The following is a 17,935-nucleotide window of genomic DNA, read 5'->3' on the forward strand; positions in this document are numbered from 1 at the left end:
GCGTTACAGCACACGAGCCATCGTGACTGTCGGTCGCCAGATGAGGAGCCTTCCGCCACACGCCCGTTTCTTGCCAGCACCCAACACGGTACCTTGAGCTTTCGCATCGCCCCCTGTGAAAAAGCAGTACCAGGTCCCCGCACTGCTTAGGTGCCAAGGCTGGCTCCCAGCAAGCCGCTCGCATATAGGCAATGAATAAATGCCCAAAGCCAGCCTGGCCCTACACGACTGTCAGTGGCCGTCAGCCCCAGTCCCACAAGCTTTGATTCCATGGTATGTTGAATATAGGTTAATAATAAACCTAAACGTCCTTTCTCAGGCTGACAGCTCTGAAGACAGGTGCCAGGCTAGCCTTGGCATTTCAGTTCTTGTTGAAGCAGCAGCAGCTGCAGAATGAGATCCCCTGGAGAGCATTAAAGCTCTCCTTTCTAGAAAATTCAGTAAACAGGTTTGGGAAGTATTGGCACACACAGGAACACACACAAAAAGAATTAAGAAAAAACACAGTAACAGTTTTGCAATTCTTGAGTTTAATTACTTCAGCATGTGGGTTTTTCTTGCTATTCAGCCTTCCCCTTTCCATTGCAATCTTCCTTAGGAAACTTGCATAAATAAACCCTTTTCCTAGACCAGTACATAAACCAGACACAGATGCACAAGTTGTTGTTTGCAGTTTTCTTAAGCCTTGGTTTCTTAACTTCTTAAGAGAGAAAGTGTATTAAAAAACTATTATGCAATCAGATCAAATATCTGATGGTGAGATGCACTGAGATCAGAGGACTCCACGATGGAAGAACATGACCGTAAGCCATAGCAGGAACTACTCGTCTGTCTAACCTCTTCAGGAAGCCAGAGTTACAGAAGACCAGCCTCTCCGAGAACTGCGCCGTCTGCACTGTGCTGTCAAAACAGCCCAGAAGAAAAGTCTGGTTTTTACTGTTTCACTCTTGGCAAAATTGAGGCCTTTGGGAAGAAATGAAAAAAAACCAGAACCCAAGACAGATAGGCAATCACTCATTTCCCCCTCTCCCTTTAGCTCATGAAAACTTGAGACTACGCAGCCCTTTGTCTCAAGGAGTAAGCAAAAGAAAGAATAGAAAAGGCTAGAATAAGGCGTACTTGACAAAAGGCAATTCAAAAGACACAAACACGAAGGGTCACGAGGTAAAGAACAGGTACAGAAGCATGGGGATAAAATGACACTGTGACGGCATTACACATACGCACACTCACTAGCAAGATCCTCCTCCGCGCCTGAAGATTTGACAATGAAGCACAAATCCAATTAAGCATAGATAATGTGCATTATCTAGTAGGCTTTAGAATATCAGATTAACTCGGATTCTTGAATATAAAAGATCTCAAAACTTATTAGTTAGAAACTTCAGAGAGAACAAAGCCTGTAGGTAGCCCGAATTCCTAAAACTGAAAAAATTTTCAAGTAATTGTGCTGGTAGGAAATGTCACGTGATGCTACACAGCGGGTTTTCTACCTGTCTCCAGGCCTCTTCCAGCCCCAACAGTTTCGTATCACTACAGCAAATTTCAGGTTTGTGTGGGCTAGTGGTAGACTGCTACAAACGTGGTATCAGCAAAGGAGAACCTGCTATTCCACTGACGCCAGGGGCTGATGTCTACATTACAGCTGCTCAAAGAAGTTAGGAAAAAGTGTAGAAAGGAACTTTGGGGAAAGATTTTTTGATTAAGCAGACACAAGTTTTTGTAATTTGCTGTCAAAGGACTCCAATGCATCTAGTTAATTTAGCTTTAAGGTTCCACAAGCAGGAAGATCCCAAAATGCAGGAAGAAGTCCAGTGTTCATATAGGGTCAGGTAACCAAGTAGCTGCTGCAAGCAGAGGAGAAATCTTAATGTGATGTCTGATGTCAACACAAGTTACCCCATGACTCCTCTTCCTCCCCCCCCATTTTCAGGGCAGCTGCTGGACTTTCCTAGATGTGAATCAGTTCTACTCAAAATTTCTGAGGACACATAACCTGTGAGCTAGGTGCAAGTTACCCTAGAAGAACTGCCATGCAATGTGCATGAGAAATCAGCATTATGCAGGGTGGCAAGCACTTCCTACCACAACACCTACAATCCGTGGCAATGGATGTGTGTTAGCATGTTAAAAAGTAATATTCCACAGTTAAAATGTAATTTTCCATAGGAAAAATGTTCCCTGTACCTAGGAGCAAATCTAGGAGTACGAAAGTGATCTAAGCAGATGCAAACAATTGTAGCCGCAAACTATCAAAAAAAGAAATCTCAAATTAAAAACAAAATTTAAAAAAAATCTTAATTCCAAACAGTAGACAAGCCACCTATTGAAACAGGCTCTCAGAAAGAGTAAAACCCATGTTTAAAATATTACACACCACGTTACTATCCAGCTAATAATTAAAAAACCCAAAAAATCAAAAAACAAAAAACCCAGCCAAACTTTACAAACAGGATACAAACAGATTTCCTTTTGCAATAAGGATATCAGATAAAAAGTTGCGGAATACGTTGCGCTGTGTTTACAGGGAGGTTGTTCTTCCCCTCCGCCCAGTGCCTTCACTCCCACCAGCTCTTCTTTTGAGCTTGTTTACGGTTTTTCCAGATGTGCTCTTTGCTCGTAGAAAGAGAACTTTCTTTTGTCTATACAGAATATGACACCCAGGAAGCAGGTGAGGAGAGGGCTCAAACTTCTCGCGGATTCATTTCTTTGTTGTCTGTTTTGCATCACTGAGCCAGCTGCAGATGTCACGTGCGTTCAAGAAGTTTCTATCTCAGAGGCCTCTTCTATGAAGTTAGCAACAGGACTGAGGAGCAGGAGCGGAAACAGTTTATACTCTCCATTCCCATCCTCCGAGAGGAGAGGTGGATCACCCATTCCCAGAGCATCCAGAGGCTCAGCCTGGCTTGCTGGAGCTGCGGGCGGCAAGACAGTTTCACTGCCTGACGGAGGATGAGGAGCAGGCTTCTCCTCCAGGGCTGGCAGCAGCAGGTCTTTCGGATCCTCTGTCTTCCCTGCAGCTTCACTTGAAGGTAGTTCTTCAAATAATGAAAGCAGAGGATTGGCCCTGTACTGTATCAGCTGCATATCTGAGGGAAAACAAACAGTTTAAACTCCAGGCTCCTGGGTCACATAAGTGAAGGCTTTATTCAAGACAAGGAAAACTGGAGAGGCCGCTTCAAAACTTGGTTCACTAAAGAAAACCACACAGCTGAGCTCTGATAGCCTACATCCACAGCTGCAAGAGGGGAGCTAAGGCTCCTGTGCCTGTAAGATCAGTATCGGAAGCCCACTTCAAGCCCCTAATACATATGGCATGCAATGGCAGCACTGAAGCAGTAAAGGGAGCAGCACTGCCTTTGTGGGGGTCATAGCCCATACAGGAGATACTTCCACAATGACATTTGCAGTTCTGCTCCCCGTTGTGACACTCTGTCACGTATAAGAAAAAGGAAACGGTTAACACCAACATGGGGCATAGGATGGGGCCTCTTAAGGTTGAGGCACAGCTTCATCAAGATCAGTGAAACATTCCAGTCTTCACAAAAATTTTAAGCCCAGACCAAAGAAGGAGATAAACCATATTACAGGCTACAAAAATTCCATTTCAACACACAGTTTTGGAAGAGGTTGGAACTGTCAGAGCTCTCAGTGTTCCTTCCTGCCCACCTTTGCTTCCTGCTGTTTCTCTCTCACTCGCTCCCAGGTCTTCAGTGCTCTCTGCCAAGTTTGCAATCTGAAGCAAAATGGACAAGAGAGTCAGACAGAACGCTTAACGCCACCACCACCAAAATCCAAGTCTTCACTGACTGGTTAACAAAACTAAAGGTGAAAGGAGGAGGGAAGAGAAATGAAACAGCTGACCAACGAGCCCATCGCTGCACATCAGGGCCAGCAAGCAGGAGCTCTCAGAAGGCTGCACGGTGAAATACAGACATACTTGACTTACTAAAGCCAAACAAGCTTCTGATTAGCAAATACTTATTTTACCTTCCAAACCAGAAGCTTTATTATAGTCTGTCTTGTTGGAATAACACTGTTAAACATGATTTTTCATCTATACAATTAAATTTTGCAAGCAGTGCTTGAACACAGCTGCATTTTACCTCAGTTGTGGTCTAAGCTCTTATGACTGGGAAGTCCTAGCTTAAATATTATTTCAGGACTACAAAATAAATGACACTTGCAGGTTTTTTTTTAACATGAGTCAGTTTTAGGAACTGGACCGAGAGAAGTAAATTTGTACTGAACTTTTGTATGTCCTCTGAGGAAATTCCATACAGCCATGTTCAGAATAAACACAGTATATTACATCATATTTTTAATTTCGTACTTTTCCTTCAGTCTTCAGACAGACTGAAGACACAATCTCATCTGAACTATCACCCCAGACCTAGTTATTACTTGGCTAAAAGACATCATGGGAATCCCTGAGGCTAGGAGAAACAAGCCAAGAAACTGTTCTCACACGCTTAGACCACAAAAAGACAAGATTTTCTACCCTCCTCATTCTAAACAGAAGGTACAGAAGTAATAGATAGGAAAAAAAATTCCTCAATACAGACAGCTGATTCGACAGACACCAGTTTGTTTCCCTCTTCCTTATGTTCTCAGGTGTATTCAGAAAGCAAAGAACATGTTATTCAAAGCAAAGTGACAGCTTTAAATCAGCCCACTGAGCGTATTACTGCCGCTAGGAACGTAAGATGAAATCATCTTCAGAACCCTCTTAAATTCATATATGCCAACAGTGATAATAACCGAAAACATTAAGTCAGCAGGACTAGATAAAATGGCAGTTTCACCCTGTGCTATCAATCCAGTCCCCACCCGCAAACTGCACCAGTCAGACTCTAGCTCTCGACATCGTATCAACCCTCCCCATCATAGCAGCAACTCTTACTCTTACATTTTCCATACCAGGGGAAGTTTCCATCAAGCTCATATCCAGGGCTGGCAGCTCAGGATTAAATGTCTGAAAATAAAACCAGACCATATGTCATATAATAAGGTTCTTAAAACCAAATTTCAGAGAGCTCCTGAAAGGACAGCAGGGTCCAGCACACCACTCCATCCGCTGAAGCGCAGGGAAGGCGGCTGCTCCACAGGCCGACAGCAACACACGTTCAGCCGGTGGCAGTCGGCGGAGGTCACCGGAGAAGCAAGGGACACCCTATTTCCCAGTGGTGCCAGGTATGTGGCTGAGTTTGATTATGCATTACCATATGGAATGAAACACATAACCAGGATGTGATGATATGTGACAAAGGCTTGAGAAGGAGAAGAGTCCCATTTTTTCCTTTTTTTTTCCCCCTTGAGTTATGTATAACAGAAATACTGTATGACCTGAAAAAGGCTCTCAACGTTACCTTGTGCATTGTTAGACTCCTAGAATGACTACGTATCATTCTATCCATAACTATTTGCTTTTCAGGGTTTTCCCCCCTCTTGCCCATTACAGCATGGAATAAAACAGTAACATTTCATAATGCAACCTAATCAGTATTTTTCAGAAATCAGGAAAAGTGAAAAGACACTCACATCGCTGAAAGCTTCAGAACCAAAGTTATACTGCTTCCCAGATAACATTGCTTGAAGCTCTTCAAGGCTGGCATCAATGCAGTTAAGAAAATCCTGAATTTCTTCTCTAGAAAGACAAAGTGATACAATACTGTAAGAAACAGTCGGCAGTTAGGGCTGCCTTTTGCACCACAAGGCAGGAAAACCTCTTAGAAACGATCTGCTAACCTCTCAGTTATGACAGCTGTGGGGCAAGATGAGAGCCAGACTAGGCTGCTCACAATCCAGAATAGCTTATCGCCAAATGAATGAAACTGCATTCCTGTACCACTTTTCACGGTCCAACTCTTTCACGGACAGGTACAAGGAAGACTATCTGAACAGCAAGTATAGTAATAGCTATCATGTCAAAGGCAGTTCCTCCTTCCATACCTACTTCCTCCTTCAGTTTAGTGTCTCTTGAATGTTCTCAGATCCCAGCCTGTATACCCGTCTCTGTTTAAACTAAGGTCTGGTGGCTTTGCTTTCATCTGGGGACAATAAATGATAAGCAAAGGGCTGGAAATAATCTGAAGAAACACTACCTATTCTGAAACATCAGATTGTTGCCGAATTGTACGCGTTTCCAAGGACAGCGGGCAGGATACAAGGGACAGCGAATGAAGCGGAAAGGAAGCTGCGTGCACGGCGCCAGTACTGAGCTTCTCACTGTGCTGCAAGCTACCTCCTATGCCTCCTATGCTGGAATACTCTGCTACAAGCAACAGACAGTTCCAAGGCGTTGCCCCACACTTTGCAGTGCCAACGGGGTAAGATATTACAGGGCCTTCGGCTTACACTGCGTGCCATGACACTTCATCTCAGTACTTCCTACCTGAAGTTAACCACAGCAGAAGAGCTGTCGGGAGAAAGAACTAAAGTTTGTTCCTTGATCCAGCTCACCCTGCAGCCACACAAACGACTGCGCTGATAAAGCTCAGGGGCTGGTGCAGAGCTGGGAGCTGCTTAAGCGGCAGCGCTGCCGAGTGTGAGACCACAGCCCGCACAATTCTGATCCCCGGGGTGAGTCTGATCTGACAATGCACAAGGGAAACGAACCTTTGCAAAAATGAGGGGGAAAGAAAGGAAGCAACAGCGCAACAACATCAGACTACCACCGATACAAATCCATAGCCAGTTCTCAGAAAGCAAGCAGCAACGGTGCCCTCCTGAGACCCCTACCCTTGCTCTGCTGTTTGGCAGCGCCAGCAGTTGGCGACAGGAGGGCTGACGTGACAGACCGACCTCGCCGGACTGACACGTCAGAAGTCAGGCACGCTCGTTATCAGAGATGTGACGGGTGAACTTGCCCTGCTTTTAGTGTATGATGCTAACACTTGTCTTTTTCAAGACCTACTAACAAAGGGGCAGAAAATTCAGTTCATCGACGACGTTTAAAAAGCTAACTGACTACGTTCTGCTAAACACATCCTCTAAACACATCCTCATCTGCTAAACACATCCCCTTTTGACAAGACCCCGCAAGATGACGACAGCGTAACAGCTTCCAGAAACAAGTTAATACCTGTCCAGTAAAGGATCATTTTGGTTTCCAGGGTTGTTCTCATTCAAGATGGAGTCAATCACTGACACGGGGTCTTCTGGAGCATTAGGTTGTGCAGAATGGAGTTCCACAGCAACATTCCCTATTTCGCTGGATTTGTTGACATCATTTATACGAGCTGGTGGGATAGGTTCTGCACAATTTAACTCATTTGGCTGCGATACTTGACAAATAGGTAAGCCAGGATCCAGAGCTGCCTGTGTCTCTCTAAAATATGACCCAAAGAGAAACAACACACAGGAGAATTCATCAACTGTATTACTACTTACTTCAAGTCTAGTATCTCAAACCTTAATACCTAATAAGGTCAAGCCAGTCAAGAGTTCAAACAACCAACTGGTCTTTAGAAAAAGAAGAAGAAAAGTGCCTTCCTAAAGGCAGATGAAGAATCTCTTATTACAGCTTATACTGACAGCATGTATCAGAGCAAAACACCCCATTCTGCCAGGCCAGAAGCGGCAAAAGAGTCTATGGAAATTAGGCAGGAGGGAAACTCCTAACGTTGTGTCTCTGGAAATAAAAGATTCCAAAATGGTCCGTATTTCACTCTGGATGTTAACAACTAAATGGGTTTTCACAAGAATCTGATGCCACACAAAAGAATGTCTTCCCTTCGCTTATGCTTAGCATAGTATGAGCGAGAGTAGTACTGAAACTGGAGATAAAACTATACATCTTGGTTTGTTTATTAGTAACCTATATATGCACCCAGGTCCCTCTTCAGTCGAAAAGTTAAGTACGTGCTTATTTGTTGAACGGACAGAAAGGCCTCAGCAAATTAAGCTTCAAGCGCCCATCAGCTCAATAGGCCTTCAGGCACTCCTGAAGAGACATGAGCTCTTAAAAAGCTTTGTGGACCGTGACGAATGCTACATGCTGTAAAAATGACAGCCTACAAACAGGCCTGACGTGCACAACAGAGTAAAAATTCAGAGAGGCTGTTCCCCAGAATTCATACGGATCACTTACACTCACATAACTACCTAGTTAACAACCTAAGCACAAACACTTCCACATCCTTTAAACTTACCTGGCTCTGCCACTTGTGTGTGCCACAGCAAGGAGACCATCGGTGGCATTTTCCAGGGTATCGGTGATATCTCGAATGATGAGACCTGTACCATTTCCATCCTCGTCATCTGCATTATGTTCAGAAAAAGCCATCTGCAGGATACAGCAAACAGACTGAGTAAACCAAAAGGTCTGACCTTTTTTGATGTTGAAGCTCCATTCTTCTTGCAGCTTCTCTTTCCCATTCAGATTTCATCTTTGACTAGTTGTACTGATTTGCATGATTTTACAGACAGAGCTTTAAAGCTGCCCATTTCAAAATGGAGTGCATTTGATTATAAGATTAGGGTATTAATAGTTATAAGGAAGACTTTGAGATCACCGTATATCATCCTGTCCAACCCATTGTCTCTTTCGCTGGGAAGACTTACTGCTTGGCCACTCTCCACAGGTATGCGAACATACTGACGACTGTATTTGGAAGCTGAAGCACCCGCAGCATCCGTTAGAGACCTGAGACAAAATACGGCTTTAGTATATAGTTCCGCAGTGAAAAGCTGTAGCTAGGCCAAATACGTGCAGGAATGGTAAGAACAACCATTCTTCCACCTCTAAGAAAACTGGCTTTTGGCACTGTTTTTTAGTAAGTGTACTGCAGACAGGTTGCATTCTAAACATGCTTTTTGTTTTGAGTAAGTCAGTCACATTTGCACATTTTGAAAGAGTTACCATTTCTGATACCTGTGCCCTTCGAAATTTAAAATGCATAGTATATTCTCTTCCCACCCATTTTTTTTTAGTGATATAGAGAAAATCTTGATTTCATGCTTTGTTCAACTTCCATCAGCTTTCTCAAGTTTGAATATACAAGTGATAAAAATATTCTTCATACACTTAGAAAAGTATCTTGCTTCTAGAAGCTGATTTATCCCTGTAATTCACATCTGACACTGATTTGTGACCTATCCAGTAATTACCTTTTTCTTTTGACCCCAACAATATAATTTCCTCGCATCAAACTTAGTATAAATTGAAGAATCTAAAAAGGAAAAACAAAAAACCAAAAACAAGTGGTCAGCATAGCAATGCTAATATTAAATGATTAATTCAGATTTTACTACAAAATTATGTAGTTATGTGATTGAAATTAATAGGTAAATTAAAAATCTGTTTGTGTTCATGTCTTAAAAAACAAAACGACAGTTACAAAGGGCATTGAAAAATTATCTCACTGGACAGGTTTGTTTTTTTAAAATGTCATATAACACCACAAGTCACCAGAGGATTCCAGACCAGAAACAGCTGAGGGATAAACCAGAGAAAATTTGTTCCAGTGCAGAAGCTCCTATAGCTTCTGGGCTCCAGGTTGACTTCTTGAGTGGTCTAAGTCTGTCTCGGTCCAAGATCTTTCAGACTCCATTCCACGTGCCTGCAATCTCTTGTTTTAGGCTCCTGTTACCATGCACTGCCTCCAGCCCCACGTTTACCCCAGGTCAGCTTGATTTACTGATTTCTCTCCAAATAAGACTCACTGGGATTTCAAACACATTGAAATCCTTTTTACTAGACTCTTCCTTAGTATTTTGCTCGTGGTTCTTTGCTGTGCTACTTCTGGGACTCTCAGGAACTGTGAACATTTTCTTTATGCTGTATTAATATAGCCTGTTCAGCTCTGTGTCATTTGTCATTCTACATAAGCAAAGAATGCCATCAGGTATCACAGAGGCAGGAATAAGGATGGTAGCACTGAAGATGCTGCAATGGTACCTTAGATAGCAGCTTCTGTTGTTGACTGTGCTTCTGCCTTAGAACTGCCACTTCTTTCCACAGGGCCTTATTTTCTCTGCAATGCAGAATAAATCAGAAGACAGAGGATGAACAGAGTTTACTTTATATGCTTTAGTTTTACAGCTTTCAAACTTTCACAGTACCTTGCAGGACCAATGGCAACATTCCTTCCGTGGATAACTAGCCTTCAGTTAATCTGATCCACTAGTATAAACTCTGGGTTAAATTAACTCCATTTTCCATCAGGCAGGACCAAACACTCACTAATAAGGATATTCTCATCCTCTGCTGCTCCACCAATAATCTTGATCTGAGGTATTCCTTCAAAGCCTCAAAGCCTTAGAATAAAGACTTGGTGTCTGGAAACAGGCTGAGTGTAACACAGACCACCTCAGAACAGTCTCAGATTGGGTTTGAGGGGTTTTTTTGGTTGCTTGGTTGGTTGGTTGGGTTTTTTTAAAGGAACAGAGGCAGCGGAGTGAAGGTATCTCCTGAACTTTGGTTGATACCTGCTTGCATACCAATGATCTGAATGAATTACCAGTGCCTATACAAAAAGGATCTGAGGGAACAGAGATGAGGACGTGCAAAGTCCACTTCCAATGAGAAAGAAAACTAAAGACTAATTCTCCCTTGCTGCATCTAACCCTGTTTTGTGGTTAGAAAAGGAAATGCTTTGATCGCCCTAAAAAACTACTACAGGTGATGGCAAGCAAAATGAAATCTCAAGATAGTCAACAAACTCCCAGTCTTAATCTCTGGTCTGTAACTGAATTATAAAAACAAACAAGATTCAGAATGTTGAGTGGGGTGGAATGGGGATTCTTAGAGAAAAATACAGCTTCACCTGTTTCCAGTTCAAATGAAACCCATATTTAGGGTCAAGCTCCATTAGCTATAAGCAACATTCAATGCGTAAGTGCCTCTGAAACAGATGGAGTCTACCTCTTCATGTTAGCCAGTCTGACATCCATGTTGTTCTGCTGCTCTCTCATTTCCTGGACTTCAGAGAGTACTTTGTGCAAATCCTCCGTACAGACCTTGAGATCCTCGGTTCTTACTGCAGATACCTAAAATAGGACCAGGTTACACATGCTTTACTACAAGCAGTGCCTTGCATACTCCTGTCTACAGGAACGGTGTAGTTAGTCTGCAGAAGAACAGGTACAAACTCCATTAAAAGATTAGGTAACGCTATGATTCTTACGTATCACAAAACATCGCAATTGCTATAGATGACAGTCCTTAGGACAGCCTACACCGTATGAAAAAAACAAGATGCCAATGAAAACAAGAGATTAGCACTTTGTACGTGTAGACAGTAGATTCACCATTGTAATTCATTACTGTCCTGGTTTCAGCTGAGATTGAGTTAATTTTCTTTAGAGTGGCTGGTATGGGGCTATGTTTTGGATTTGTGCTGAAAACAGTGTTGATAATACAGAGATGTTTTAGTTGTTGCTGCACTAGCCAAGGACTTTTCAGCTTCTCATGCTCTGCCAGGTGCAGAAGAAGCTGGGAGGGGACACAGCCAGGATAGTTGATCCAAACTGACCAAAGAGGTATTCCATACCACATGACATCATGCTCAGTATATAAAGCTGGGGAAGAAGAAGGAAGGGGGGACATTTGGAGCGATGGCGTTTGTCTTCCCAAGTAACCATTACGCGTGATGGAGCCCTGCTTTCCTGGAGATGGCTGAACACCTGCCTGCCCATGGGAAGTAGTGAAGGAATTCCTTGCTTTGCTTTGCTTGCGTGCGCGGCTTTTGCTTTCCCTATTAAACTGTCTTTATCTCAACCCTCGAGTTTTCTTACTTTTGCTCTTCCGATTCTCTCCCCCATCCCACCAGGGGGGAGTGAGCGAGCGGCTGTGTGGTGCTTAGCTGCCGGCTGGGGCTAAACCACGACAATTACAAAAACCTACCGCTGATTGAAAACAGCCTTCCCTAGGGCGTTCTCTCCGCCAGGTCTGGTGACAGCTTGCCCTCTAGCGTCAAAGAGTAAGACACCAGCCAAAAACAAAACATGGAACTGATAGTGGAGTAAGAACAAGATGATCACACTCCTTTTAGGTGTGGATAAATCGGCCAGCACAAGAGTAACAAACTTCCATTAAGTTACTGGGGAGGGGCGGGGCAGGGGGCATGTCTAGAGCGTGTCTAATTAGATCCATCCTACTCCATTTGAAAATTTGTCCCCGAATTGCAGATTCCCATATTGGCGTTTCCTCTACTACCTCCCTACCCAGTGACATTCCAAAATTATGGAGACGTGTCTCCAGAAAGTCAGGGTCCAAACCGCTCTTCTGCCCACAGCAGAATCCATGAATGCCACCTCTTCAAACGATGGTGGAAGAGTCATCAGAAAGCAAAAAGCTTGCTGTCTCCTCCCCACGCTTCCATATTTCAAAATTTCCCAGTTCCTTCAGCAGCTCTCTGTGGTGGTGGCACTGATGGCTAACATACCATTCAGGATTTTGGAAAAGATAGGTCTGGTGCACCACACGTCTGAATGACACATCCAGGTTTTGTGGGCATAATTTGAAAAATCATTTAGCCAAACGCTGACTGACCGTAATTGAGCCAAGTGGAGTTGCACCAGATAACCACCAGATGTCCCTCCCAACCTACGGCATGCTATGGTTTTTCTTATTATTCTACCAAATTCCAAGGGGGAGGTGAAAGCATCTGGGACTGGCCCACTGACATGCTAGATAACTTCCATGCAGGTTGGCTCACAGATCCCTTTTTTTCAAAGGAGAATGGGATGGTCAGAAATGGACCTACGGTGTTATAAAATAACATCCCATCACTTCACAATGAAACAGAACATAACTGTTGTGTAATCACTCCATGGAAACTACTACCTACTTTCTTAACATAATCCAGTGTTACAAAGGATGGACTGAATGGCCTGACAGTTCTCCTCTCTTGTCTACAGTTTTAGATGCTTCCCTATTCATTGCGGATAATACCTTACGCTAAGGTACACGAGCTGTATCCCAAATGAAATTCTGATTCATCTCATTTCTCTGCAGCATACCGTCTCTCCATGGGGAAGACACCCAAAAGACGCAGACAGCAGGTGGAAATTTCAAGTGCAGTCAGCCTGCCTCTAAAAAAAGGGCCAAACGAAAACATTCTGCCCAAGTGCAAGGAATTGCTCTCTTCAGAGTCTCTAACTAGATAACAAGGATGTCATGGCTGAAGCGCTCCAGCAGAGCTAACACTAAAAGGGAGTAAATAAAGGAAGTCCTGCATTCAAACTTGCGTTCCTGTTAGAGGCTTGAAATCCAGTTCCTAGCAAGTACTGAAATGTGACTCCATTCCAGACAGTAAAAGAGCAAGAAAAACTAATGGATGTTTTGCAAAAAATCACTAACATTTCCTGTGCAACAAAGAATATGTTTCACCAACCTGTTCAACAGTTTCATCTGAATGTCCTTGGCACTAACTAGAGCTTTTGTCTTTCCATCTAGAGCACTCCACCCAGTGCAACGCTCCTGGGATACACGGTGCCATACATAACGTCATCAGCTGACTGCCCCAAAGTACCAGAAAGCAAGGTGTGCAAGCCAAGACAAGTTAGCGATTACAGCATTTGGGAAGAGCACAGGCCTGAGTCAGAGAAGCAACTGTACAACTGTATTTCATCAATTGTGATTCTGAGCAGAGACAGCTCAGTGAAGAATCAATCAAAACACAATTGCGACTCTCAAGCCTACCCTGTGCTTTTATTAACTGGGGCAATGTAGCTACCACATTATGACGTTCTAAAGAAAAGATTCTGCAGTTCAAATGTCAACATGATGTATCATGATACCCTCTTTCTCGGGCAGCCAGGATATTAGGGGCTGTAATGTGCCCGTAGAGGATAAATATCTGTGCAGAAACAGTTCAGACAAGGCCTGAATGTACAAAAGAAAACTGGGAAGTGCTAATAAAGATGTAGCTTAGTGGCAACATAGTTTTGGAGGAACAATGTAATTTATGCAAACTCGCCCAAATGAAATGATTACTGATGCCCTCGCTAATTTTCAATGAGCACCACATGGGAATGTATTTTCTTTTACTTCTTTCACTTTGTGAGTCTTTCCAACTCTGCTACGCTGGCAGAATTGAAGACCATGGTAAGCTGTAATCGTGTATACGAACTCTGTGGAAAAAGGGCTCTGGTTCCACAGCTATGAAGAACGCGGTCCTACTCCGGTGCACTGCTAAGCAACAGCAGGGCGTGTTTTGTCTAAGAGCTGGCACGAGGAGGCCAAGCCAAGCATTAGCCTGGCATTCAGGAGGGAGTTACAAAGGCTCGCATCATGATGCGCAACCTTGGTTCCCATGGAATTTGTTGGCTGTAAAGTGTTTGAAACCCCCAGACGTGCTCTTGATAAGCTACTTTTCATAACAAAGTGAAGTAAATACATGCTTAGACAGTACCTTGCGCTTGATGTTTTCCAGTAAATGTGCCTTCCCTTGCTTGAAGAAAGGGTGCTGGAACTCAATGACTGAGCTTTTCTCTGCTGTAATCATACCATTCTCCAGAGCAATCACCTTCCTGAAACCATCTGTGAAGAGGTATTAACACAGTCATTCAGTGCAAAGCTGGCTGTTAAAACACATAGCTAAAGAAAACCCCAAGGCTACTGAAAAACCTACAGTACTACAGTTACTGGGAGCAGAAACTATGAAAAACAGCCCAAGTAGCTTTTCTTTGGTGCTCAAGGATTTGACCGCTCCCATCTTCACAGCTAGAGAACAGGTCCACAACACCATCAAATGACCTTGCAGGCTGTATGAACAGGATGCACGGTGGAGGCCAGCTAGGGTCCACAAGCAAGACAGTGATGTCCAAATAATCCCAGAAGTTAGTTAGAAATGGGATTTATTAGGACATCTTGAATAAAATCTTGCCCCAGTGGAAGCAGCAGAACGGTGCCCCTTCCCTTTCATGCCTATAATCCCAGACAACTACATATCAAAACAAATGCTGTCATGTACCACCAGGGTCTACAGAATAAAGTAAGGAAGAGAAATTAGTCCTGAGCCTATGCAAACACATGCACGCAGAGTACTTTCTCCATACCAGACCGCCTGAATGAAACAAGACATTGCCAGCTCTATTTCCATCACCGCTTCAAGTACCACAGGGTAGATGCAAAATACCATTGACAGACCAATCCACATCTCTCCTCGTTCAAGTTAACATAGTTAATGTATTCCAGCTTCACTGTGCCCCAGCAGCGCTATCATCAGAAAACTTTACTCGAAGCTAGGATGGGTCCAGCAGGAAAAGGCGGCTGCCATGGCACTGCATGTCTTCATAGGAATATTTGCATTTTAGCATTCACCCGTGCTACAAGGCAACTGACAACTGTTTGTTTGCATTATCCTTTGACCCTCCAGTGGTGGAGTTCAACACTTGACACAAACAGCAGCACCCACCCTGTGCCAAGGGGCTAAATGTATGCTTTCTCTCTCCTGTCTGACAAAACCTAAACAGGCCTCAGCTAGAGAGACCAGGCAAACCTACTGGGCAAGGACAGAGAGTTCCTCCCCCTTAGTCCGAATGGAAATTCTAAGCCAGGCAGCCATCTTCTACGCAGTTTGTACCTTCACTCAGCCCGTAAGCTACCTGCTGCAAACCAGCTGTTTCTGCTGTGTGTTGCAGCCCCGCACATGGTACTGTATCCTTGAGTTACCACCTCACTCCAGCTTCGTTGCCTGTACAAGTTGTACATGTGTTATATAATGGATGCTACATGACGCTCGAGCACAGAGAACGTAAGGAGACACTTAGTCCAGCTCGACCCATCAGCATGACTAATCTTGTTTCAACACAGCAATGCAGGCCAACAGCATGATCTAGGCAAGTTTTTCCATATACTAGATGCATGGGTGTAGATACAGCCTTTGTTCCTCTAGGTATGCATAAGTCCGCTGTTACCATTACCATTAACACTACCACTGCAGCCCAGTGAACTCTACCCAAGCGTTAGGTACCAGCACATGAAACCATATTTTTACGGTCGTTGCTCAAAAGGACTCAGAGCTGAAACACAGAGAACAAGGACCAAGCCAAGCTCCGCTGTTATTCTTTTCTTTTGCAAAGCACACTCAAGACCAGAATTCAGGTTTTCAGGGATGAAAGACCTGCCAAGTCAATTGGTTTGTTTAAAGAAATTCAAACCGGTGCCAAGTAGCAGTGAACTTGGCAGAAAGAATACATAAGAACGGCTGACGCTTACACATGTTAAGCTGTCGTATGAAGCTGGAGATATTGTTGTGTTTGAAGTACTTGGGGAGCAGCTCCTTTGCAAACCTCTGCTCATCCAGAATGCAGAAGTTCTCACCATTCTAGGAGACAAGCAGAAGGAACAGTTAGAGTACAAGCACAGTTTTTCTAAGGTGCTGCTCATAAGTCAAGACCAGAAATCGACAGAGACAGCTCCTACGACACGGAAGGGCAAAGGGAACTGCCCGTGCGAGCACTTCTGCGTACTTGGGACTGTACTAAAAAGTCTGAATCCAAGAAGATAGCTACAGGGAACACTTCTATTGAATGGGGGATTTCTTTAAAGCCCTGAAGTGTTGATCTTAATCCAAAGAAAAATCGTTCCGAAAACCCACGTATCTGCTGCTCTCTTTGTGCACAGGAAACATAAACATCGCTCAAGCACGACGGCATTCGTGCCGCTAGAGGCTTTTGTCCCCCTCGATCAGAGCTTGCTCGGCTCCTGACGAGGTTCTTCCATCGTACACACTGTGTCACCACTAAAAATAACCAAGGCACGCTGCGGAGTGACGGGAAGCTCAGACCACAGGGCCCAGCGCGGAGACAGGGCAACCGGGGGACGAGCGCTTTCGGATTTACCATCTCCTCAAGCGCAAACTTCCTGAAACCGGGCAGGGCCTTGTATCACCGTTCTGCCGCTCACAAAGAGAACACAAATATTAGGTTTCTCTTCCTCGTTGCCTCTGTAAAGGCCAAGCCTCTGACAAAAGCGGAGAAAATCCTACGGATTTAAAACTGACGGGGCAAAGACGAACACCGCCCTGGTGCCCGGCCTCTCGCTAGCCTGGGTTCCTTTGCAGCCTCCCGTGCCCGAAGGCACACGGGCCCAAGACGGCCCATCCTCCTGAGCGCAGGAAGAAAACATTAGAACTTAATTACTTCTTCAGGCGGTTTTTCTACCGAGCGTCACCCCTCCGAGCGCATCACGTGTCATTTGAGGTTTGAACACTCGGATGCGCCCCGCTGCGCGACGCCAGCTCCCGCCGAGCGGCCCCGCGTGTTCCCGGCCCCCGCACCGCCGGCCCGCAGCGGGGGGGACCGGGGCGCAGCCCGGCACCGGCGCGGCCCGCGCCCTCCACCGCGAGCAGCCGCGCTGCCAGGCCGGCCCGCCTCGCCGCCGCTTCCACCGCTCTGCCCGCCGCGGGGCCAGGCCGCGCCGCTACGCCCCGCACCTCCCGCGCCAGCCTCGGGGGCGGCCGCCGCCCAGGGCCGGGGCAGACGCGGGGCCCTCCCCGGCCGCCGGCCCCCGCCCCCAGCCGCCCCCCAGGCCCCGCCGGCCCCCGGTCCCGCTCCCCCGCAGCGGGGCCCCGCCGTCCCCCCGGGGCCGCCCGGCGCCCTCCGCGCCGGCCTCCCCGGGCCCGGCTCCCCGCCCCGCGGGCGGCGGTGCCCGGCCGGGCCAGGGCCCCGGGGGCCGCCCTCACCCTGCTCCAGCCGATGACGTCGTCGCTCTGCGGGTCCTCCACCAGCGCCCAGAGCTTGGCCAGGAAGCCGGGCACCGGGGCGGCGCCGGGGGCGCCGGGCAGCGCCGACCCCTCCCGCATCCTCGGGCCGGGCCGGGCCGGGCCGGGCCGCGCTCCCGTGCAACGGGCCCGAGAGGGCGGGGCTGCAGCGGCGGCCGTGACGCCGCGCGGGGCGTGGCCTGCGGCCCGGGGAGCCCGCTCATTGGCGCGTGCCGCCTGGCCGCGCCCCCTCGCTCGCTCGCCCCGCCCCGCCCCGCCCC

At 45.9% G+C, this 17,935-nt stretch overlaps 1 protein-coding gene across 4 annotated transcripts; it reads right to left on the reverse strand.

Annotated features, from left to right (window-relative positions):
- Positions 1-516: 516 nt before the first annotated feature.
- On the reverse strand, positions 517-17,831 carry LOC140658394 (heat shock factor protein 3). Of its 4 annotated transcripts, none has more exons than XM_072876751.1 (13): positions 17,637-17,831; positions 16,169-16,277; positions 14,361-14,488; positions 10,868-10,992; positions 9,902-9,977; positions 9,112-9,173; positions 8,566-8,647; positions 8,154-8,287; positions 7,085-7,330; positions 5,542-5,647; positions 4,910-4,975; positions 3,670-3,736; positions 517-3,089 (listed from the first exon to the last, which is right to left on the reverse strand). In XM_072876751.1, the coding sequence occupies exons 1-13, from the start codon at positions 17,754-17,756 to the stop codon at positions 2,758-2,760; spliced, it is 1,653 nt and encodes a 550-aa protein (XP_072732852.1). In that variant the 5' UTR covers positions 17,757-17,831; the 3' UTR covers positions 517-2,757. The 4 variants fall into 4 exon arrangements, with proteins under 4 accessions (XP_072732852.1, XP_072732855.1, XP_072732851.1 ...); XM_072876754.1 differs by lacking the exon at positions 17,637-17,831 and adding an exon at positions 17,095-17,455; XM_072876750.1 differs by lacking the exon at positions 17,637-17,831 and adding an exon at positions 16,423-17,085.
- Positions 17,832-17,935: the final 104 nt, after the last annotated feature.

This window comes from Ciconia boyciana, chromosome 12, assembly GCF_034638445.1.
Source record: "Ciconia boyciana chromosome 12, ASM3463844v1, whole genome shotgun sequence".
NCBI classification, from domain to species: Eukaryota; Metazoa; Chordata; class Aves; order Ciconiiformes; family Ciconiidae; genus Ciconia; species Ciconia boyciana.